This window comes from Odocoileus virginianus, chromosome 21, assembly GCF_023699985.2.
Source record: "Odocoileus virginianus isolate 20LAN1187 ecotype Illinois chromosome 21, Ovbor_1.2, whole genome shotgun sequence".
NCBI classification, from domain to species: domain Eukaryota; kingdom Metazoa; phylum Chordata; class Mammalia; order Artiodactyla; family Cervidae; genus Odocoileus; species Odocoileus virginianus.
In genome coordinates this window covers 15,131-39,934 of record NC_069694.1, presented here as the reverse complement: position 1 = coordinate 39,934, position 24,804 = coordinate 15,131, and the positions used below count along the sequence as shown (strand labels likewise).

At 37.4% G+C, this 24,804-nt stretch overlaps 1 protein-coding gene across 3 annotated transcripts in view; it reads right to left on the bottom strand.

Annotated features, from left to right (window-relative positions):
- Window positions 1-21,572, bottom strand: part of TXK (TXK tyrosine kinase) — a 41,174-nt gene extending 19,602 nt beyond the window's left edge. For 2 of the 3 annotated variants that reach the window (XR_011482465.1, XM_020912588.2), the window contains exons 1-6: window positions 21,351-21,572; window positions 20,242-20,344; window positions 19,338-19,543; window positions 15,504-15,569; window positions 8,820-8,874; window positions 293-372 (exon numbers count right to left, since the gene is read on the bottom strand). Coding sequence is in view for 2 of the 3 variants with exons in the window: in XM_020912588.2 (XP_020768247.2) it covers window positions 293-372; window positions 8,820-8,874; window positions 15,504-15,569; window positions 19,338-19,543; window positions 20,242-20,344; window positions 21,351-21,421 (581 nt within the window). In the remaining variant the exon portion in view is untranslated. The remainder of the gene's footprint in view (window positions 1-292; window positions 373-8,819; window positions 8,875-15,503; window positions 15,570-19,337; window positions 19,544-20,241; window positions 20,345-21,350) is intronic. The other variant, XM_070451929.1, reaches the window with a different exon arrangement.
- Between the last annotated feature and the right edge of the window lie 3,232 nt (window positions 21,573-24,804).

Sequence of the window (24,804 nt, the reverse complement as noted above, 5' to 3'; positions counted from 1 at the left end):
GTTAACCAAGGGGTATGAGGAAAACATCAGCAGTGTGCTACAGCTAATCGAACCTCCTCACTTGATACTTGAGAAAAGGAGATGAGAGAGTGTAAGTAACTTATATTTAATATCACACACAGAGCTTCTTAGGGGATAAAATTAGTTGGGAACCAATTAGTTGTCCCAATATCCAGGCCAGCAATTTTCTATGTTAGGCTCTCACTTCCATTCTCTTTGTGATGGTGTCTCCTTAACAATGAATATCCTAGTGATTGTTATTTCTAAAGTGATCAAAATCACAATTGCTTACCTCTTATCTCTTATAAACACAGAAATGGTGTAGGATCCCAAATGTCTTGAATCTCTGACAATAAATGCACCTTCTTTAGACTGCAAAACAATTCATTCATTGTACATGTTTATTTCTTATTTGAAAGAAAGACAAATATCTCCATAATAAAAACTCAAGCTATACTGACTTACTATAGAAGGATGATATTGTTTTTATAAGTACACACAATCTTATCTCTTAAATCCTTACAGATTTAGATATCATACCTATAAAATAAAATTGGGATAAGAATCTGCAAAGTGTGAGCATTTTAAAAATTCACTCATGATTTTTCTAATACTGCATTTGACAACCTTGTACCCCACCATTTAGTTATTTTTGTATATTGATTAAGTAATAGATAAAAGAGCTGATGAATAAGAAGAACTCTGAGACAGATGGATAGGATTTTTCTTTACAGGAAAAGAAACAATATGGCAAGTGGGGGTGAGGGAGGCAGGGAGAAATACATCTGGGAAGCTGAGGAATGGGGAAAAAAAGACCAGTTTATGACACAAATGGAAAGAGAATAGACTTGGAGAAGTCTTGAGAGAAGAGCAAGGAGAACCATTTTCTTTGCTCTAAGGATACAGGCTTCTTGGGTGGTACTAGAGGTAAAGAGCCCGCCTGACGATGCAAGAGACACAAGAGATGCATATTCGATCCCTGGGTTGGGAAGATCCTCTGGAGAAGGGCATGGCAACCCACTCCAATATTCTTGCCTGGAAAACCCTATGGACAAAGGAGCCTGGTGGGCTACAGTCCATGGGGTTGCAGAGTTGTGCACGAGTGAAGTGACTTAGCATGCATACAGGGATGTAGGAGAGACAGAGGGAGACATGGCAAGAGGGAAGAATATTATAGTAAGTTTGATGTTTACATTATCAGTTGGATCCCCAATGACATTCTTTAGGCTTTGGGTGGCTCAGATGGTAAAGAATCTGCCTGCAATGCGAGAGACCTAAGTTTGATCCCTGGGTCAGGAAGATTCCCTGGAGAAGGGAATGGCAACCCATTCCAGTATTCTTGCCTGGGAAATCCCATGGACAGAGGAGTCTGGCGGGCTATGGTCCATGGGGTTGCAAAGAGTCAGGCAGGACTTAGCAACTAACACTTTTGACATTCTTTGAAACTACTTTTAAATAAACTTGAAGGTTGGACTGCTTGGTTTGGTTTGTTTGATATAATTTTCTTAAAAAATCTTTACCTCTATTAAGTTTGCTTACATTCATGAAGAGGAAAATATCTCAGATCTTGTCAAACTCATGAACATTTACACTTATGAAGTACTGGTGAGAATTGCACAACCCTAACAGCATGATGTGACCCCTCAAGAGGAACATAATACATTGTCTCCTCCTTCCAGATGCTTACCAAGAAACAAGCCTTTTCTCTGGTCAGAATTTTTAACCAATGGTACAGTAGAGAGCCCAGAAATAAACCCATGCTTATATGGTCAAATAATCTGTGACCAAAAAAAGGCAAGAATACACAATGGGGGAAAGACAGCCTTTTCAATAAACTGCAATGGGAAAACTGGAAGTGCAAAGGAATCAAACTGGGCTAATTTCTGCCACAACGTATCAAAATAAACTCAAAGTGGATTAAAGACTTAAATGTAAGACCTGAAACCATCAAAGTCCTAGAAAAGAACATGGGAAGTATGCTCTCTAACATTGGTCTTAGCAACATTTTTTTTTTTTTGGATTTGTCTTCTCAGGCAAAGGAAACAAGCAAAAATGAACAAGACTACATTAAACTAAAAAGCTTCTATATAGTGAAAGAAATGACCAACAAAATGAAAAGGCAGCTTACTGAAGGGGAATAGATATTTACAAAAGATATATCTGATCAGGGGTTAGTACCTAAGATATACAAAGAAGTCATACAACTCAACATCCAAAAACAAACAATTCTGTTTAAAAATGGGCAGAGGACCCGACAGACATTTTTCCAAAGAAGACCTATAGATGGCAAACAGACCCATGAAAAGATGTTCAACACCACTAATTATCAGGGAAATGCAAATCAAAACCACCTTGAGATATCACCTCACACCTGTTAGAAAGGCTGTCATCAAAGAGACAAGTGTTGCCAAGGGTGTGGAGAAAAGAGAAACTTTGTGTACTCTTCGTTGGATTACAAATCAGGTGCAGCCACTATGGAAAATAGCATGAAGATTCCTCAGATAGAACTACCACATGGTCCAGTAATTCGACTTCTGGGTATTCACCCAAAGAAACCAAAAACATTAATTTGAAAAGATACATGTTCATAGCAGCATTATTTACAATAGTCAAGATATGGAAGCAACCTAAGTGTCCATTGATAGATGAATGGATAAAGAAGATGTGGTATACATATACAATGGAATATTACGGAGCCATAAAAAATAATGAAATCTTGCCATTTGTGACAATATGGACAGACCTAGGGAGAATCCCAGGCATGGCGGAGCCTGGTGGGCTGCTGTCTATGGGGTCGCACAGAGTCGGACACGACTAAAGTGACTTAGTGGCAGCAGTAGCAGAGGGTATTATGCTAAGTGAAATAAACCAGACCAAGAAGGACAAATACCATATGATCTCACCTATATGTATAATCTAAAAAACAAAGCAAACAAAACAAAAACAGACTCATAGATGCAGAGAACAAATGGGTGGTTGCCTGATGGGAGGGGGTGGTAGGGAGCATGAACTAGGTGAAGGGGACTGAATTACAAACCTCCTGTTAGAAAATAAATAAGCCACAGGGATGTAATATACAACATAAGAAATATGGTCAATAATATTGTACCAATTTTGTATGGGGACTGCTGCTGCTGCTGCTGCTAAGTTGCTTCAGTCGTGTCTGACTGTGTGAACCCATAGATGGCAGCCCACCAGGCTCCACCATCCCTGGGATTCTCCAGGCAAGAACACTGGAGTGGGTTGCCATTTCCTTCTCCAGTGCATGAAAGTGAAAAGTGATTGTGAAATCATTCAGTTGTGTCCAACTCTTCGTGACCCCATGGACTACAGCCTACCAGGCTCCTCCGTCCATGGGATTTTCCAGGCAAGAGTACTGGAGTGGGTTGCTATTGCCTTCTCCGGTATGGGGACAGATGGTGACTAGATTTACAGTGATCATTTCATAATGTATGCAAGTATCAAATCACTTTGCAGTACACCTGAAACTAATACAATATTGTAAGTCAACCACGTTTCAGTGAAAAAGGAAATTCAAGTACAAATGAAAAGATCTAGAATATGGACACACTACTCATTAGGACCTCTGCTATATAGTTCAGGCAATACTCAGAAATAAATTCACAGTCTTATTATATCAATAAATGAGAAGAATACAGAATAAACATATCCAACTCAAGAAGTTAGGTTAAGAATTATAAAATAAACTCAGGTAAAGTAGAAGAAAAGAATTAATAAAAGCAAAAGCAGAAAATAATAAATTATAAAAACAAAAATATAATCCACACAGTAATTACATCTGTATTCAATAGTAACAGTATTCAAAGTATAGTATTACTATACTATAGTAAAGTAATAGTAATTCAGTCTGGTTGTCTAGGGAAAAACAATAAAATAGGTAACCTACTAGTTAACCTAATCAATAAACAGTGGAGGAAATCTATTAAAAATGTCACAAGGATTCAGAAAAAATTAAAGAATCTTCTTAGCTCTATATAATATATTTGAAAAGTTGAATAAAATGGAAAAATAGCTAGCAAAACATAAAATTTGTCAAAATTGATTCCAGGAAAGCTAGAAATCCTAATGGACCTAATAAATTGAAAAATGGATAAGGTATTAAAAGAGCTTCAATATTAGAAAGCACTACTGTTATACTGTGATGTTACTAAATCTTAAAAAAAATGGTAGATAGATCAATTAAATAATTCCAGAGCATATGAAAAGAACAAATCTTCCAAATCATACAAAGTAGACTCAATACCCACACCATAACACAGTAGAGACTGCACAACAGGGGGAGCTACCAACCAGCCTGCATGCACATCCGTGCGAAGCCCTGACTAGATACTGACAGACCGGGTCCAGTAGCACAACAACAGAATAATACTAGGAATTTCATTACTATGATTCAAAATTTAATAGATCTGAGAAGAAAAAACCTCACAAAAATCTCCATAGATGTTGAAGAAGCACTTAATTTCAATTTCTATTATCAAGTTTTTAAAAATTCTTTATAAAATGGGAATATATATATATATATTATTTAACACAATAGCCCTTATTTACTTTGGTCCCAAGTCCAGCATCATGCTTTATGTGGAAATCATTCTAACTAAAATTAGGAAAAAAGAAATGCCCACTGTCAGCACTGGTATTTAAAACTGTTTTGAGAAACTAGCCAGTGTCATTAAGTGAGGCAGAAATTAGAACCCTGAAATAAAATTGTAAAAAGGGTTGAAATAATCTGTTTGCTACTGCTAAGATTACATACCTAAACCTAAGAGCATCAACTGAAAAACTACTACAAAACAATATTTGAGCCACACTCGCCTTCTATGATGGCCCATACTCTGTCTGTGGAGTGTGTTTCTCTCTAAATAAAATCCACTTCTTACCTATCAAAAAAAAAAGCTTTGAATTCATTAAAGTCATCAGTTACAAAATTAATTCATAGAAATCAAGACATTTCAAAAGTAAAAATAAAAAGATATGCCCATTTATCATAGAAACAAAAAGATAAATTATTTTAATATAAATTAAAAAATACATGTGCAAGAGTTAAATGAAGAAAACCTTAAAATTCTCCTGAAAAATACAAAAGCATTTGCTTTTTCTAATCAGGTCTTTCATCCATCTAATATCAACTTTTGCTTGAGGTTTGGGTCTAATTTTGATTTTTTTCTATGTGAATAATTAATATATAGGTCCTGGAACAAACTGGTCCCCAAACCACACTGATTTGTAATGCATAAATAATTTTCCCTAAATTAATCTGTAAATTTAATGCAAACAACAGGAAGGTTTCTTAAACAAGGCGAATTAATTCTGAAGTTCATACAGAGAAAACATATATTTTCAGAAAGTTTCTTAAACAGACAGACCAGTCAGAGGAGGCGTCATGTCTAAAACAGGAAAACGCACTTTGTTGCACAGCAGGAACTAGCACAGCATTGTAAAGCATTGTAAAGCGGCTCTGAATCAAGTTTAAAAACAAGTGAGTTAAAAAACTGACGACAGTATCAATATCTCCAATGGTAAGATAACTGGGTGCCACCTAGTCCTTGATTTCCCCAGCTACTAACCTCACATTTCCAAAGCTGCTACTGTTAATAAAGCCCAGGTTTTAAAACTGCATTTTGGAAATGACATTTTTGTTGATATGTTTATAGTGGCAGAATAAGATCATGAAAAGAATGCATATGATATCAAAATTAGTATGAAAATAGCCACATGCCCCTTAAATATGAAAAAGAGACCAATCATTTTTCACTGCAAATGCAGACTTCTGCTTCCCTTAAATATCACCAAAATCTCAGGGGAACATCTATGTAACTGGAATGTACAACAACTCACTATAAAGTCAACAGGCTAGTCAAAACTAGGGCTTAATTATAATCCATGATGAGTGTACAGCAAATGGTATGTTCAAAACTTCCATTTATTTACTCAAAGTGGTCAGAGTGGAGAAGGCAATAACGTACTTTTTTCTCTTTCTTACAAGGGTAGATATGGTCTTTGTCAGGCTATTTTATGAAACTTTAACTAACCTTCAAGAAACAAATAATGTCTATCTGATATAAACAATTTCAGAGATTAGAAAAAGAGATTAAAAGACCCACATTCCAATTCATTTTATGATGCTAGGATAACATTTATACCAAAACCAGACAAAGAGAACAGAAAATTAGAAGCTGGGCTCACTTTGAACTTAACAGGAAAAATGCTACATTGAGGAAAGTCAAACTAGCAATATATATTTTAAATGACTCATAACCAAATAAAATTTAAACCAGGAATAATTTTAAAAATAAAAATTGGAAAATATGTAAATTACACAAATATTTTAAGACATATAGGAAAAATATGTATGTATTTAAAGCATCATACATATATTCTTCAGACAGATTAAAGTCCTAAATGTGAAAGCACATCTTTAAAACATTTAAAGAAAAATATAAAATTCCTTTATTACCTCAGAATAGAGAGGAATCTCTTACAGTAAATAAAACAAAACAAAAAGCAGATATCATAAAGAAAAATATCGAGAGATTTGACATTAACATTAAAAAATTTTTGTATACGACAATAGTCTAAGGTTTACAAAGAGCCAGAAATCCAAAAAATATCATTGCAACACATAACGCCCAAAGATTGGTATTCAGAATATATTTCTTAAGTACAACACATATTGATCAGCATAAAAAAACCAAACACATTATAGAAAAATGAGCGAAGGCTATTAACAGGCACGTAACAGCAGAGGCAGCACCACTGGTCAAAGACACGGGAAAGTTACTTCAATTGAACCGTTTACCAAGGGAATGTCCATTTTAAAATGCAGAGTTTTTTCATTCAATAAACTAGGGAAAAAATGTGAATCTACCCACTGTTAGTAAGAATGTGAGTGAGTGTTGATCACTCAGTTGTGTCTGACTCTTTGCAACCCCATGGTTATAGCCTGCCAGGCTCCTCTGCCCATGGGGTTTCCCAGGCAAGGATACTGGAACAAGTTGCCATGTCTTCCTCCAGGGGATCTTCCCCACCCGGGGATTGAACCCAGGTCTCCTGCATTACAGGCAGATCCCTTACCATCTGAGCCATGAGGAAAGTCCATGTAGGAAACCAGTTTTTTCACTCCCTGTAAGAGTATAAATTGGTCTAAGTACCTGAATCCTGATTTGAATACACAGTATCTAGTAATGTTAAATCTGCACATCTCCTCTGATCAGATGATTCCATTTTGGAGTGTAATTGAAAGAACCCCTTGCCCTTGTATACAAGATGACATGAACAAGGATGTTCTTTGCAGCACTGTTTGTAAGAGCAAAAAATTAGAAATGACTAGAATGTTTATCTACAGTAAAATTTATACATTTTGATATAATGAAATAGTACACAATAGTTGAAGGTATGTGTTTGATCCATGTGTATGCCTAAGAATTAAATAGAAAATATACTGTTTGGTTAAAAAATCAACATACATGTGCTCTCCTTGACATCAAATATGAAAACACATAAACAAGCACTAAAGGTTGTTTATGCACATACATGTGATAAAAGTATAAACCCATGGACAAAGTGGGAACACGCCCCTCGATTGTGGTTGCCTCTGAGAAGTGAGGACCAAAAAGACAAGGGAGAGGGTGGGCCTCAACAGCTTCTGTAATGTCTTATTTTATTACAGAATGTTATGATCAGTGCTACTATTTGTGATATCTGGGTTGTGGGTATGGAGGTTTTGCCACAAAATGCCCCATTTACTCTTGGTAGGGAGGTCAGATCCTCACCCTATTCTGGCTTCCTCTCAGATGCAGAACCTCATGTAGAACCCTCTCAGCCCAGTGATTCGGTCCATATTGCCTGTGATAGGCTTGCTTTCCATGGACCGAATGGTCCACTTCCTCCCTCCAGTGTTGCCTGCCTCTCACCACATCTTCCTTGTCCGTTCTGAACCAACTAACACATGATGTCACCATGCCGGGCAGGTATCACATTTGCCGCCATGCTCCCTTTTCTTGTAGCCAACAAGGCCAGGCCAGACCTCCAACCTCCATCCCCACCAGCCCCTGAGAGGCCTCTGTTCCTCGTACTCAGCCTATCCCCCAGATACTAACTGGGTCTTCCCTATGTCATAGGTCATTACTGGCACTGAGTTTTGAGTTACAGAACTGACTTTTTTCTCACTCATATTAGTAGATTTCCTCAACATCTGACATCAGGTCATAATGACACGCATACTTCTCAGCTACTTTCTAGTTTTGACTATTCATTTACCCACAGCCGATACCGTCAGTGGGTAATTTAAACTATACTCAGTTCTGTTTTGTTTTGACCTAAATGAGCAGTTTTGATCCAAGTGTGATATTCTGGCTGCTCCACGCTTCCTTCTGTTCCCAAGAATGAAGGTGTAGCTGCACGCACTTTTCTGTATCTGTGCTTTTTATGAGTCTAAGCTGAGCTCAGGAGGACAGAGTATCTCTTGGACTGACATTGATGCAAATGTGTACAGGCAGTTCAAATAGAGACCCTTCTGGCAGAATGCACTTTGCAGTGAATGAAGCAGTTTTGGTATGTTAGAGATGAAATCATTTCAGGAGAAAGATATGTGAAATTGTGGTGAAAATCAATGGAAAACATGATTTGATACAAATTAATCTAGTTTATAATTTAATAGAAAATGTAGTAGCAGTGAAGTTGTAATAATATTTTACAACTAAAAAAATATAAGGAAGTGATAAAACACTTTAGCTGAGTATTTATAATTTACCCCTCTCAGAAATTTTGAAATTCCACAAAATTATTTATGAATAAATTACCTCTTGTCTCAAAAGATGTTCTGCCTGATTTCTAGTAATATTCCTATGGTACCACCTGTAAAAGCAATAAAAATAATTTTTAAATGTTATATATCATTTATTTCCAGAAAAAAAACCTGTTCCATTTCCTTCATTTTAAAAAACACAGTCCAGAACTAATTTTATAAACGGACTGATTAATTCACATAAACAATAATGTACTATAATATCAATTGATTCAACAGTTATATTAATTACAAGCCAGTATCTCATTTTTCTACCATATTTCAATTCAACTTTCTGAAACACACTTGGTTTAACACACTTAATTTTGAATGGTTTAACTTCCTGAAAATTTCCACGAAATGTATGTGGTTAAAAAGTCATCATCTTCGATAAACACTTTCCTGAGCTTTGGTTAAACCCCAACTAAAACATACCCATTTCTTTCCCCTCAGGAATATCTTATTTTCATGCTTTTACATGTGCTGTTACCTTTCCAAACTTAAAACTCAGACTGATTTATCTGATTCTTCTAAATATGTTGTTGCCGTTTAGTTGTTAAGTCATGTCCGACTCTTTTGCGACCCCATGGACTGTAGCTCGCCAGACTACTCTGTCCTTGGGATTTCCCAGGCAAGAATACTGGAGTGGGTTGCCATTTCCTTCTCCCAGGGATCTTCCCCAGTCAGAGGCCGACTCACATCTCCTGCATTGGCAGGCAAATTCTTTACCACCGAGCCACCAGGGAAGCTCCAAAGTATGTCACTTTGTAGTAAAATCAGTAATTTAACAGAGTAAATGGAACAACCCTAACCCTAACCCTAACCATCGCACACCCTCCTGGGCCTCATATTCTCCTCATTCTTCCCTCAACTCACTAAACTTCCACCACATTGGGATTCTTTCCTGGCTGAAATTCACCAAGCCCTTTTTTGCCTCCAGCCTTCCTGTTATCTCTGCATGAAACACGTCATTAAATGACCTTAAAATATCAGAGGTTCACACAGTAATCATAATTAATGAACACTGTAATTTAAACATATGGTTTTGGGACTTCCCTGGAAGTTCAGTGGTTAAAACTTCATCTTGCAATACAAGGGGTAGGTGGCTTGTTTCTTGATCCAGGAGCTAAGATCTCATATATCTCAGGGCCAAAAGACCAAAAACAAAGCAGAAACAATACTGTAACAAATTCAGTAAAGATTTTTTTTAATGAAAAAAAAAGTGGTCCATATAAAAAATATTTAATGAAAATTTAAAAAAAAATTTTAAAATAAACAAACATGGTTTGATGTGACAGCACCTAAGCAGTAAGCAAATGTTGTACAGGAAAGAGAGAGGAAACAACGGTAGAACAATGGAGAGGAAAAGAAAAATGGAAATACTTTCATTTCAAAATAAGAGTTTAAAAAGAAGTTAATGCAATATTACCAGAAATACTATTTTTGTGGACAGCAGAAGAAAGGGTGTGTGTATAACCAGGCATTAAGTCAAGTGGGGGAGCCCATTGGTGGCTGAATGAGACTCATATCTTCCTGGGGCAATGGAACCTATCTCCTCATGTGGACTTCCCCTAACCTTCTATAATAGAAAGCTGCCACTAACTAGCATGGCCAGGTTTTTAAAATATTAATATTAATGTGCTCAAATTGAAAATGGTCTTTTAAAAAGATGAACCACAGATGACAGGGGATGATTACAGATGATTCTAGTCAAAGTCATATAACTACTTATTGCTAATAGGAACAAGAGTAACTGTGAATTTAAACTGTGCCTATCATTCAATACTTGTTAATGAATATTCACATTGTGAGAGGGAATTTCAAGATGAGTCTGAGACCTCTTGCTGTACAAAGAAGAAATTCTTTCAAAATAAATGAGGCAGAGTTAAATTCACAGGGGACCAGTTTAAAGAGGCCCCCATACTGGCTAAGTTATGAAATATTGGTGCTAAAAAGAGACTAATGATTATAGCTCACTGAAATAGACTGAAGTTGTGAAAAGAGAAGACTGCATAATAACATTCAAAAAGGGAGGAATTAACATAAACCCATCTTTTTCTAAATAATGTTTCTTTACCTGCTATCATGTTGTTATTAATTCTGTTGCTTTGTACTTATTATAATGATAAATAAACTATATTAATTGTGATTAAATATAAATTAAAATCCATCCATGTGGAAGTCATTCTCAGAATGACTTCAAAGTAGTAACAAAAGAACCAGATAGAAGTATATGATGAATTTAAGATCAATTAAAATAAGGCAGAATTCCATCTGTATTATGATAATGATAAGTAAAAGGCAGAAAAGGGATAAATGTAATTTAGAGAAGGTTGAGGCATGGTATTTCAGAATTTCAACTATTTAAATCAGATGATAAAAAGTAGAAGAGTTTTTTGTTTTGTTTTGTGTTTTTCAAATAGGTAAGGCTGCAACTTCTTTATTGAGACAACACTGATTACAAAACTAATATTGAATGTCAGTAGAAGCCCCAATACACAGGACTGAGGTGGGGATTTTATTAATACATTTAAAAAAAATCTACTACATCTAACTGTGGTTGAGTACAACCATCACATATGGAACATATATGTAAGCCTCCCATGTGCCAGTCTTAGATTTCTAATAAGTAAAGAACAGTATTGTGGCTTTGGGTTTTAGACCTGGAAACCCTATTAGATCTGAGAAGGTTAATTTGCCTCACTTGGTGACTTTCTGACCCTGAGACTATTAAGCATTTAGTGTAGAGCAAATGAGATAAATCAGACTATATATCCATAGCTCAGGATAATCAATGTCTGCTATTTGAAATATTAGATATATCAAAAATTTTAAGAGAATCTGGCATGTCAGGTTTTTGTCTTTGCTTTAAGATTTATAACTAATCTTCAAGTTGTTTACCAGCTGAGCCACAAGGGAAGTCCCTGATAGCTCAGTTGGTAAAGAATATGCCTGCAATACAGAAGACCCCAGTTCAATTCCTGGGTGGGGAAGATCTAATGGAAAAGGGATAGGCTACCCACTCCAGTATTCTTGGGCTTCCCTGAGAACTGGGTTTGATACCTGGGTTGGGAAGATCCTCCAGAGTAAGGGAAAGGCTACCCACTCCAGTATTCTGGCCTAGAGAATTCCATGGATTGTAAAGAGTTGGACACAACTGAGCGACTTCCACGTCACACTTCAACTTGATATTTGAAGTTTGAGAATAAGTAATTTTTAAAATGGTTAAAAGAACTCAATTCACATTATGTTTAATTAAATATTTATGTTTAAATTATTCCATTTCCAGGATCATGTAAGGACTTACAAGGGGCTAATACAATTGCAAATTTGCCCTGTCGGGTATGTTCTTTATAAAGAAAACTGAATTTATTCAGTTTATTAATGCAAGTTAAATGTTTCAGGAAACTTAATTAACTGAGTTTGTAAATGATAGATTGTTTAAGGACATTTTTATGTCGAGTATGAATTTAGGTGATTGTTCTTGTTTACTAGATTTATAAATAGTAGATCAAGATTTAAAAGTTCAATTTGAAGGCTTACTAAAAACAAAGTTTTTTCATTGTAATGTTGATAATTTGGATATTAATTTCAAACCAAAGTAGCCATAAACATTTCTCTGTATAAAGGTTCCCCAGATGTCAGAAGCCCATGTGGACAGCATTCCTTCTTCCATCAGCCCCCTATCTCCCTTCTTTCTCCTTTAGGCTTCAAGTAATGTCCTCAGAAAGGTCTTCCCCACTCAACATGCTCATTTAAATTATATTCCCTCCCCTCTTGTTTCCTTCCTGTGCCCCATACTATTCCTTCAAAACACCACATTTTAAAATGATGTGTCTATTTGTGAATTCAGGGTTGCTTAATGTCTATTTCCTTGTGAAGCTGTAAGTTCCATGAAAACCAGGACTCCTTCTGTGTATTCTGTATTATGTTTCCACTGCTTACAACAGTTAACATCTAATATTATCCTAAGTACATAATGATAAAGATCAAACAAATGAAGTGGAGGACTGAAGTAACTCTGAAAGTAGTGTACCAGTTACACTAGGCAAGGTGGACAAAACTGTAAATGTCTTTCTTGTTTCACAGTTCAAGGAAATAATCATAACTTCTAGAATGTATTGAAGAGCTACTATGTATTGAATGAGACAGGCATTATTATCCCCAGGGTTCAGATAATTCAGAGGTTTAAAAACATTAGGTCACTTTGCTCAGACCTGAACCGTTAGTCAGGGGTGATGCCAGGATTCGAACCCAGATTTCTCTGATTTCTAAGCCCATACCACTGCACTTCAATATGGGACAGTAATTTCTGTACAGTCAGTAGGTTGGTGCTTGGCATATAGTAAGTGGTTGATTAATTTTAGTGATTTATATTGATGATCTATATTTTAATAACCTTCTTGAAACCATAATAAAGTTAAAAATTGGTCTTTTCATAATTAGAGTCATTATAAAAGGAGACTTACAGAAACATAAATCCAGGCTAAGGAAATGAGATGATTATCTAACTTCAGAGCAGTTTAATTTGTGATCCAGTATCTGCAGTATAAACAAGTTGTTAAAGCCAGATGCTAAGCCTGGTTTAAACAGGGGAAGCAACAAGCACATCGATTCATAACAGAAGGAAGAAAAGTAGCCCTGCTGATTATGGAGCGTCCACTGCTAACCACCAGGCACTGTGTTAGGTGCCTTCACACAGGTCTCCTTTAATCTCCAGGAAAATCCAAACTGAAGTTAGAATATGGTGATAAAACCATCTTATTTTTCTGGTTTTTCTTAGCAGGAGATTTTCAAACAAAATTTTCCCTGACTTGGCCTTCAAAGAGACCTGTTTGTGCCGAGCAGCTTCAGCTGGGGCTAGGGGTGAGTTCCCCTCGCCCACTCCACACCCCCAACTCCATGCATGGGGCATGCTTGAGCAACTGTGGAGGGTTGTGGGGCTGTTTGCTAAGGAAGGTGGGGTCAGCCACCTGGGGACTTTGAGTGGAGACGGGAATTTCAGGGCAGAGCTAAATGACGCAGGTCAAGAGATGGGGTTATGACAAGCTAAGCACAGGAGAGGAAGAGAGAAGAGGCACTGTGATGGAGCTGAGGACAGAGACTTGATGAAGGAGAACAGAAACAGCCTGCAGAAAGTTCTGGTAAGGTTATGGGTGTTTTTGGTGACGCATGTGCTGAGTCTGCAGTTTCCCAGGTGGCACTAGTGGTAAAGAACCTGCCTGCCAATGCAGGAGATGTAATAGATGCAGGTTCTATCCCTGGGTTGGGAAGATTCCCTGGAGGAGGGCATGGCAACCCACTAAGGTATTCTTGCCTGGAGAATCCCATGAACAGAGGAGCTTGGCGGGCTAAAGTTCATAGGGTCGCACAGAGTCAGACATGATTGAAGCAACGTGGCAGGCAGGCAGGCATGCTGAGTCTGGCCTACAGATGGGCTTCAATGAGCAGCAAGGCAGTCCAAGGCTGAGTTCTCTTTCAATTTGCCTGGTTCTCAGGGAAGTACCTGTTCTAATGCCTGAACTCACATCACCTATTACAACCTACTGAAACATATACTCATTGTAAAACCAGTATCTAAGTGGGGGAAGGGCACTCAAGTGCTCAAACTGCAAACCTAAATTTATACAAGACTAGGAAATCAACTCTGAATACTCTTTGGAAGGACTGATGCTGAAGTTCCAATACTTTGGCTACCTGATGCGAACAGCTGATTCATTGGAAAAGACTGTGATGCTGGGAAAGATTGAAGGCAGGAGGAGAAGGGGGTAACAGAGGATGAGATGGTTGGATGGCATCACCCGTTCAATGGACATGAACTTGGGCAAAGTCCGGGAGGTGGTGAGGGACAGGAAAGCCTGCCAAGCTGCAATCCCAGGGCTCCCGAAGAGTCGGACATGACTTGGTAACTGTACAACAAGGACCACTCCTAGCCCTGTCACTCTCTATCTATACATTAATATCTCTACCTTAGTTTCTGATCTGCAGATTGAGGAGTTAAACAGTGATTGCTAATGTTTCTATTTTCTAAATATGTTAATATAGTGTAACAAGAATGCATTTCTAAGCAAAACTCTAGTGAACATTTCAAAAGTTCTTCTGAACTATAGCATTAGCCTATTTCTCATCTTCAGTGATTTCTAAACACTTCAAAACATGAGTCAAACTATAGTAATATGTCTGTATATTAAGTCTAACTTCATTAATGAACAATTCATGTCATTTTTTATTTTTATTTTTTATTTTTGGTCAAGTTGCACAGCCTAGAAGATCTTAGTTCCCCAACCAAGGATGGAACCCATGCCTCCTGCAGTGGAAGTGTAGAGTTTTAACCACTGGACCACCAGGGAAGTCCCTATTTTTTATTTTTATTTTTTTTTTTAAATCTCCATTTTTTAAATAATAACTTTTCCATTTAGGACATGCAGTAAAACAGGTGCAAGATGAGTGTTTGGTTTCTTGTAGTCACTGTTAAAATTTTCTTTAACTGTCCATACAAAACAACCAAAAAAGTAATTTTAAGAAAAAGAAGTTTCTGAATCAGCCATTATTAAGATCAAAAATCTCTTAAGCCAAAGCTGTCAAATGTGTTACTTTCTTTTCCCTTTTCAGACTCAAAACAGTATGTATACTGATAAGTTACCCAAATGTACCTGATTTTTATAGATTAACCATGGGACATATTTTGGAGGACACTTACTCATATATTTCTAAATTAGTTGGTTTGTTTTCGGTCACATAGTTGCTTGGAATTAAGCCTTCATTCCTACAAAGACAAAGCAAAAATAAAAATTTTGGCACATCTGTGGTATTATTGTGGCAAAGACCCCTTTAAAAAACCTCAAGGATGCAGAGGAAAATCAAATTAATTTGACTAAATTGTTGAAAGAAGAAAAAAATTTTTTCATTTCAACATTCAACTAAAATCTTTGCACAACAAATACTGTTTCTGATGTTTAACGTTAGTAGTTTAAGATGTTTTCTGACACAGATATCTTTGCAAATAGGAAAAGAGCCACTGAACATGTTCACTGGGACATAATAGCAACTAGATTAGAAACATATCAATTGCAAAGATATTGACTGAATTCTTTTTAATTGCTGCAGAGCATCCCACAGAATAGATATTCTAGTTTAGCCATGCCTCTATTACAACAAAACTGTAAAGAAATACTTGAATATGCCTTCTTGTCTACAAGTAAGAGTATTTCTCTAAGACAGATACAAAGCAGGGAAAATGCTGCGCTGCTGATTAAGTGCATCTTTTCAGTAGATACAGCTATTGAAGGGCAGCAATTTTCACACTTATCAGCAGGGGAGGAGTTTCTCTTTTCCTATAACTTCATCAACAAAATCTGAAATTTAAAATTATGAAAGATCTCTAAGACATATTATTGAAGAATACAAGCAAGTTGCAGAGCAACACATATAGTATAGTCAGGTTTAAGTAAATTAAATGCTCAGACAATACCATATTTTTAATACACCCCAGAAAGTGCATTGAAAGTGATCTGGACGGGAAGATCATTGAAATGAATCACTAAATGAATAATGGTGCTTACTTTTGGGAGAGTCTGGGTTTGGAGGTGTGGCAACACAGAATTTGGGCACCATTTATCATGTTTGAATATTATTTTTTTTTAAACCTATATTCACTTATTAACTTTGAAGTTAAAAATTGGTGCTGTTTCTCTTTAAGTCTGAGTCCTGACAACACACCACCTGCAAGGGCAGTTAATGATACAGCCCTGAGCCTACTAACTTACATGATCGCTGGGGCATCATTCCTCTTTACCACTGAAAAGTCTGCAGCTTATGTTGAGTCTTAATGAAGAACTGGTAAATGAGCCAAATCAATAGGAAAACATAAAGAAAGAGGTTTGTATGTACTTCGAATGCTTAGGTATTTATAACCTCAAAATCTTGACAAGGATCAGAAATCAAGGCCAGAATTCTCTCCCAGAAAGTAGACATACCCCTCAGAGTTCTTTTCTACCCAGGACTTCAGCCTAGAATTAACAATCTATTGCAACTGGCACAAAGAAGTCTTTCTGTATCCCAGGGCCTTCCCCTAATTTCATTCAGAAATACTGCAATGTTTACTTCCATTGTAGAAATATGAAAATGAGTAATGCACTTTTTCTGTTTCTATCTTAGAGCTTAACAGGAAAAAAAATTAAATTGCCAAAAAACCAAAGCATAACTTAGAATAAGAACTTGTATGGTAGAAACTAGTATTCTTATTTACAAATAAAATTCATTAAAAACAGAACTATCATATGATCCAGCAATTCCACCTCTGAGCATTTATCTGAAGAAAATGAAAACACTAACTTAAAAAGGTACATGCACCCTCATGTTCACTGTAACACTATAATAGCCAAGATATGGAAACAACCAAGTGTCCACTGATGGATGAATTGATAAAGAAAATGTGCTACATATGAAATATGATTCACCCACAAAAAGAAGAAAACTTTTGTCATTTGCAACAACACAGATGGATCTTGACAGCACTATACTAAGTGAAATAAAGACAAAAACCATGTTATCTCACTTACATGTGAAATCTTTTAAAAAAATGAAAAATTGGAACAAAACAAGCTCAAGGTACAAAGAATAGACTGGTGGCTGCCAGAAGCAAGGGTGGTCGTAGAGCGATAAAATGGGTGAAGGGGATCAAAACTTCCAGTTTTGTAACTTCCAGTTACAAAATAAATGAGGCTTGGGGATATGATGTATAGAAACGTGACGAGTTAATAGTACTGTATTGCATGTTTTAATTCCACAGTGATAACAGAACCGACTTCTGTAAGGTTTCGATACATTTAGACAATGAAATTTTTGGACCTGGTCTTATGTCCCTGAATATGTTCCAGTATCTCCTAGTTTATTGTCTATCAATTCAGTTCAGTAGCTCAGTCGTGTCTGACTCTTTGCAACCCCATGGACTGTAGCACGTCAGGCTTCCCTGTCCATCACCAACACCCAGAACTTGCTCAAACTCATGTCCGTCAAGTCAGTGATGCCATCCAACCATCTCATTCTCTGTTGTTCCCTTCTCCTCCTGCCTTCAATCTTTCCCAGCACCAGGGTCTTTTCCGATCAGTCAGTTCTTCGCATCAGGTGGCCAAAGTATTGGAGTTTCAGCTTCAGCATTAGCCCTTTCAATGAATATTCAGGACTGATTTCCTTTAGGATTGACTGGTTGGATCTACTTGCAGTCCAAGGGATTTTCAAGAGTCTTCTCCAACACCACAGTTCAAAAGCATCAATTCTTCAGCGCTCAGCTTTCTTTAGAGTCCAACTCTCACATCCATACCTGACTACTGAAAAAACCATAGCTTTGACTAGATGGATCTTTGTTGGCAAAGTAATGTCTCTGCTTTTTAATATGCTGTTTAGGTTGGTCATAGCTTTTCTTCCAAGGAGCAAGTGTCTTTTAATTTCATGGCAGAAGTCACCATCTGCAGTGATTTTGGAGCCCCCCAAAATAAAGTCTCTCACTATTTCCATTGTTTCCTCATCTAATGGCCATGAAATGATTAGGACTGGATGCCATGATCTTAGTTTTCTGAATGTTGAGGTTTAAGCCAACTTTTTCACTCTCCTCTTTCACTTTCATCAAGAGGCTTTTTAGTTCTTTTTACTGTCTATAGGAACTTGAATAGAATTTGCATCCTACCATTGTGTGAAAGTTGTATAAATTTAAATTATGTTGAATTGATTCATAGTGCTTTTCAGGTCTACTATATCCTTCTGCTTCTCTGTATATTCATTCTATTAATTTTTGAGAGCTTGCTATTGAAACTCTAAACATCTTAATTTACCTACTTTAAAAAAATTATAATATATATATAATAGAACTATATGTAACTTTGTTCTATATTTTCCAAGTCTCCTGTAATGTGTTACCTTATTTTCATAATTTAAAAAAGTTAAAAAGCATTAAAAGTGAAAAATAGAACCATATTGCATGTCTGAAAGTTGCTAAGACAGTAAATCATAAAAGTTCCCATCACAAGGAAAAAGAAATTGTAACTATGTATGCTGCCAAATGTTAACTAGACTTGTAGTGATTATTTCACAATAAATGCAAAGAGCAAATCATTATGTTGTACACCTGCAACTAATATAATGTTCTATGTCAATTATACCTGAGAAGAAAGAAAGGAAGGGAAAACGGAGGAAGGAAAGGAAGGAGGGAGGGAGAAAGGAAGGAAGGAAGGGAAACAGAGAGGGTAGGTAATTTGCCCAAAAACACACAGCAGTGTGTGGCTACATAAGGATATAAAGACACATGTATCTAGTTTGGAGAGTCTGCCTGAAATAACATTCTGCCTGAAATGCCCATTCATACAGATGGAGAGGTGTGGGAACAGCTTCTGTTTCATTTACAAGGGAGAGTTATAAACCTTGAGAAAATAAACAGAGTCTATTTCTCTAATAAACTAAACAGAATCCATGGCACACTTCGGAAGTTTTTAGGGACTGAAAGAGGAACGATTTGGTAAAGACAAACCACCAGTCTTACCCCAAGCGGTCTCTTGCCTTCCACCAGTGAGGATCATACTTCTCCAAGATAAAATATTCCTCTGCTTTCTTTAAGGCTAAATCATATGGCTCTCTGGGCAGGAAGTTGTAGAGTGCCTTAACGTGGATCTTCTCTTCAGAAGCCTCAGAGGGTGGGAGGGGAGGCAGCGGCTTGCGTTTTGATGGTTGCCCATGGCCCCTGTTAGGCTGTGAAAAACTAAGGAGTGAGCCGCGGTACTATTGCTTAAGTGCTCTAAGCTAAGAAAGAATGGGGTGGAGAGTATCTGCCTGCCGCCTTGCTTCTCCCAGCTTGCTGCGGTAAAGCAGAAGCCCGGGTGGAATAACTGTAGGAAATGACTAACTACCAAACTACTTTCAGATCCAGCAACACACTCACCATTTTGTAAATTCTCAAGATCACAAATTCTCTTGCCAGCATGGCACTGAATATTTTTCATGTCATAATTCTTAAAAATTTATTTCCTCCTTAATAATTTCACTTTAAGGATTTTTCTCCTTCGGAAAAAGGAGGAAAAAAAAAAAAAGAAGCTTTTCCCTTTAATATGCTGTAAGCTTGTGTTTGGGCTTATCAACTTCCCAAGAAAACTTATTTTTTAACACTGAACTGAAAATTAATCCCGGCCTCAAAATGGTGATAGCCAGAAGGCATTTTTCCCCCAGTTTCAAATTCTGCCAAAATATTGCAGAATAGGCCATTTTAACTGGTCTTTTTTCCTTTCCCTGTCTTCTAGGCTGTTGATTCACTAAAAGTTTATTGAGAACTTATTATGTGCCAAGCATGACATTAGGTCTGGGCAGGGTAGCAAATGGTCCCTCACGAAGCACAGACCCTAAAACTGGCACCTTCCTCCACCCGCCTTCCTCCCCATCAAAATGATACTCACTTGCTTCTTACTTGGCAATTTACTGAACCAGGATGGGCGACGCTGTGTGTATTTTTCTGAAAGTTCTTCATCTTTGTTAAGGCTTATTTGTGTCCTCACTTGTCTGACATTGAAAAATAATCACGTTACAAAGGATTATTTTACTCTTACCTATAAATCCACTAGACTATATAAACAAGCTAGTAGTAAAGTCTCCTTCCTATTTTTATTTAGAAGACTTCCTAACTCCGTTTCTGTGGGCAAGGTACTCTGGGACCTCTCAGAACTTTATTTTACTTTTTTTAATCTAGGACTAGAGACACTAAGAGCATATAGAGTTGTTATGAATAATAAAATTGAGAAAAATACATGTCACGTGGGCAACGGAGTCTGGAGAATATTAAGGGCATACAATTACAATCACGATAATGAAGACCTTACTCTGCATCAGGCACAGTGTTGAACATTTCACATGCATCGCCTCATTTGAAAGTATCTATTGCTAAAAAGTAGACATGGTGTAGCGATTAAGAACATGAGTTTGGATCCCAGATCTACCATTTTTAGAGTGTGGCCTTGGGCAATGTAACCTCCCTAGGCCTCCATTTCTTCATCTGTATAATGGGGATTGAAAAAACAAACAAATAAAAAGGGTGGTTTTGAGAGTTACTTGGGCTAAAAAATGTAAACTTTTCAGCACAGTCTGACATATAGGACTCCCATTAAACGGTGGCTGTTACTATTATCATGGCACCCTGGATTTTTATCTTTATATATCATTTACTGGGCACCAAAGTATAAAACACATTGGTAGTTTCAGGGAGAACCTCAAATAAGACAGGATTCTTGCCCTTAAAAGGTAAAAATTACAGAATGAGACACAGACACATGAATAGCACGTGTGAAACAAATATTAAATAGAGAACCAGGCTGCATGCTCAGGGAACACAATGGAAGGAGCAGCTAAGTCCAAGAGGATCGAGAAAGGACCATGGACCTGACACGTGACCGATCACTAGCTTTAAATGAATGGCCATTCAACAGGGAGAAAATGGGAGTTTCCCAGGCAGAAGAACAGCAGATTCAAAGAGACGTGGAGATTCCACCCGAGAAGTTGCCCTCGGACTCACCGCTTCTGCATGGAACAGCAACAGCAGCAGCAGAAAATCGACTGGATGGTGTTATCTGATAAGCAGATCATCTTCAGCTGTTAGGAAGACAGGAGTCCATGATATTGGAAAGAGGAGGCTGCTGGCACTTTTCCAAGGGAGGAAATCTCTGAGGGCATGGGTGATAGAAAGTATCCTATTAATAAAGCACATGCAAACCTTTACCATGCCCTTCTTCACTAGTAAAAGATGAAAGATTGTCACTAACTTGAAAATAAGTTACTGGTACCCTGGCCACTGTGGTTTCCTTTCTCAGGCTCTTGTCTCTGGGTCTGGTTTCACACATTTCCTTAGTGAATGATAAATGACCGCTGTATTCTACTTTACCTTGATCAGGGCTGATGTTGGCTGACAAATGTACCAAAGAATATGATTCCGAAAACAACATTCTCCTAGGGAATCTGCTAGTAGGGATTTTAAATTAGGTCCATTACATTTCTTCAAATATATTTTAAAATATATTTATATAAAGTAATATAAATATACTAAATATATTTATAATATTATGTAGTATATAATAATATAATTTAGCATGTTTATTCTATTTTTATATTTTGTGTATAAAAATACACTTACCTTTTTGGATCTCAAACTTTCTATGGATTAGGTTCAAACAAACTAAATATTTAAGGAAAGCACTAACTACTTAGTAAGTCTGGGTCATTCTTACACTTCTTTTGTCAAGCTTAATCTTTATTTGTTAGATTATTTACCTATTTTCAAATCATAAATAAAATTTGAATTTATCAAAAGCTGTTTTATGTTCATAGAACCTACATTTCACAACAGCTCTTTCTCATACTGGCCCCTGAAAATGAAGTATTATTGAGAAAGCAGAGTACATTAGCTTTGAGGTTAGAGAGGGCTGCATATGAATTCTAGCTGGAGGTGGGTGGGGTGCTGACTACATCTGGAATAAGTCCCTTTACTTCTCTAAGTCATTGTTTTCCTATCTGTAAAAACAAGAAAATCATACCTATCCCCTATGAGAAGCCTTAGGGAGCAGAGATTAACCTCCACCTTTGTGGGTTTGGGCAAGCTACTTAACTTTTTGTGCTTAAGTTTCCTCATCTGTAAAATGGGAATAACAGGATACTTGGCATGTAAGGCTACTGTGAGGATTAATTGAATGAGCTCATACACAACACCTAGAACAATGCCAGGTATATAGTAAGAGGGCAATCAAGATCTGTTATCATTACAGTGTTGTTGAAAAGATTAAATAAGATATTTTCTCTAAAGTAAAGTTTCTCTCCTGGAACATAGAAGAGGGAAGGATACAAGCAGAAGACACACAGTATAATCTACCCCTCAGCATCCACTCTGTGCCCCCAGAACACAGGATACAATGGGGCCCCATCAGCTACCATATTATCACCAGGTGATGTCAATTTGATCACACTCCCCCCTAAAACCTATTACCTTAACCACCATTAGGATTCTTACATCAGATAGAGAAAGAAACAAGGTGAAAACAAGAGTAACATAGGACACGGGTACTCCAATTCCCAGCTTTATAGCTATCCTGAGTCCTAAGTTGATCATAGATGCCCTCTGTCACCTTCCATTCCTTGGGCCCTCTTGCCTTTGCTTACACTTTGGTGGAAGGAGTTTTCATCTGCTGGAATTGTCCAAATGTTCATTCCTGTAGGATCTGGGTCCTCAGTTGGTCTTAATGGGGTTATTACAATTTTCTACAGACCAGGATTATTTTGAATATTAAGAAATGAAGCTAGTGGCTACTGTTGCCTCCTGAGGTGGCCCACACTCTGTGGAGTGTATTTCTCTCTAAATAAATCCACCTCTTATTCTCTCTAAATAAATCTACCTCTTACCTATTATTTTGTCTCTCACTGAATTCTTTCTGTAATGAGACATTATGACTGAGCTTCATTAGGTCCTAAAACCAGATACTGAAACCCCTACCATATGGAAGAAGTTAACCTCATGCCACCCACAAGCCATGATCCCCAGACCTGTCGGAACCAGAAGTTGATGATGCTCACTCACCACGAGCCAATTAACAGCGTGTCCATGAGCTGAGCACGCCCTGCTCCTTGAACCAGTCCTATAAAACTCATTACTGCCTTCAGGGGCAAGACAGTTTTGAGGACATTAGCCCACTGCAATCTAACCCCCTTTCCTGGCAAAGCAATAAAGTTATTCTTTTCTACTTCACCCCCAAAAAGGAAAGAAATGAACCTAGTATGTCCTCATTGTAAAGAATGAACCCAGTTTCTTCCTGGAAATTGGGATACGCATCTTGGATACATTGAGTCCTTTCTGTGCCCATCAACTCACCGATACCAAGAATCCCACAATGGTCAGAGGGCAGTCTTAGCTCCCAATATTCCCTGAAAAAAGGATTCTTCTCTTGGGCACTGGTATCTCCAAGCTCACCAAACCCAAAAGTCACAGGGAAAAGAAAATAACAATATTCCAGTGGGTTATTAGTTGGTAAGAGGGGCCACTCCTATCTCTTCTCCCTCAGTTGCCAGACTCATGCATCCTAGCTTTATGAAGACATCACCACATGTACTGCTGGTTTAAGACATTTGTATGCTATAGAACATCATTCCAACTTTGCAAGATGTTGTCTCCCAGATGTCATAGGAATTGAGGCTTTAGCAGGCCATTTAGCAACCAGAAGCCAGAGAGCTTGGAAGCATGTTGAACTAAGCCCTACAGATTACTTTTCCAGGAGAAGAGGGAATACCAAGAAGCCAAGCTCACTAAGCCACCATGGAGGCTGGTTCCACATTTAACTCCTGCTCGTCATCCTTCCAGGATAGAACAAGGTGAATAAGAATAAAGAGGACACCCAGACAGTAATCAATTATATATTGTTTCCTTTTCCTTTCACCGAAGTTGACCTTCAAAACCTAGATTCATGTATTAGTTACATGCCTTTCTCTGATTTGTACACTGCCGTTATTCTGTCTTTGGGCTATAGACACCTTGGGGGTCCAGTGGCAAACATCTCATTTCTATCAAGCAAAGATTCACCTTTACCCCTCTGATTTAGTAGGTTTCTTCCTTAGCCAAGAAACCATCTGATCTCTATCCCAAAGTTGATTTCTGGAGACCCAAATAGAGTCCCTCTGAAATTTGCTCTACACTGTGTATTATTAGGCTTTTGGGTCTCAACTGCTTCTGTCAGTTTTCAAAATCTTACTGTTTTTCCCCACCCTTCTGTTACTAAAAAGCCCTAAGTCTCCATTATCTGAATTATACCAATAGCTTTCTAACTTCCTACTGCTTCTACCCTTGACTCCCCCTATGGTTTCTTTTCTGCAGAGTAATTAATTTAAAACCTAGGTCAGATCATGCTACCCCTTGTCTCAGAAACCCACAACAGCTCTCCATTTCACTGCGCGTTTGAGCCAGTTTTCTCATAATAGTCTATAACCCTCCC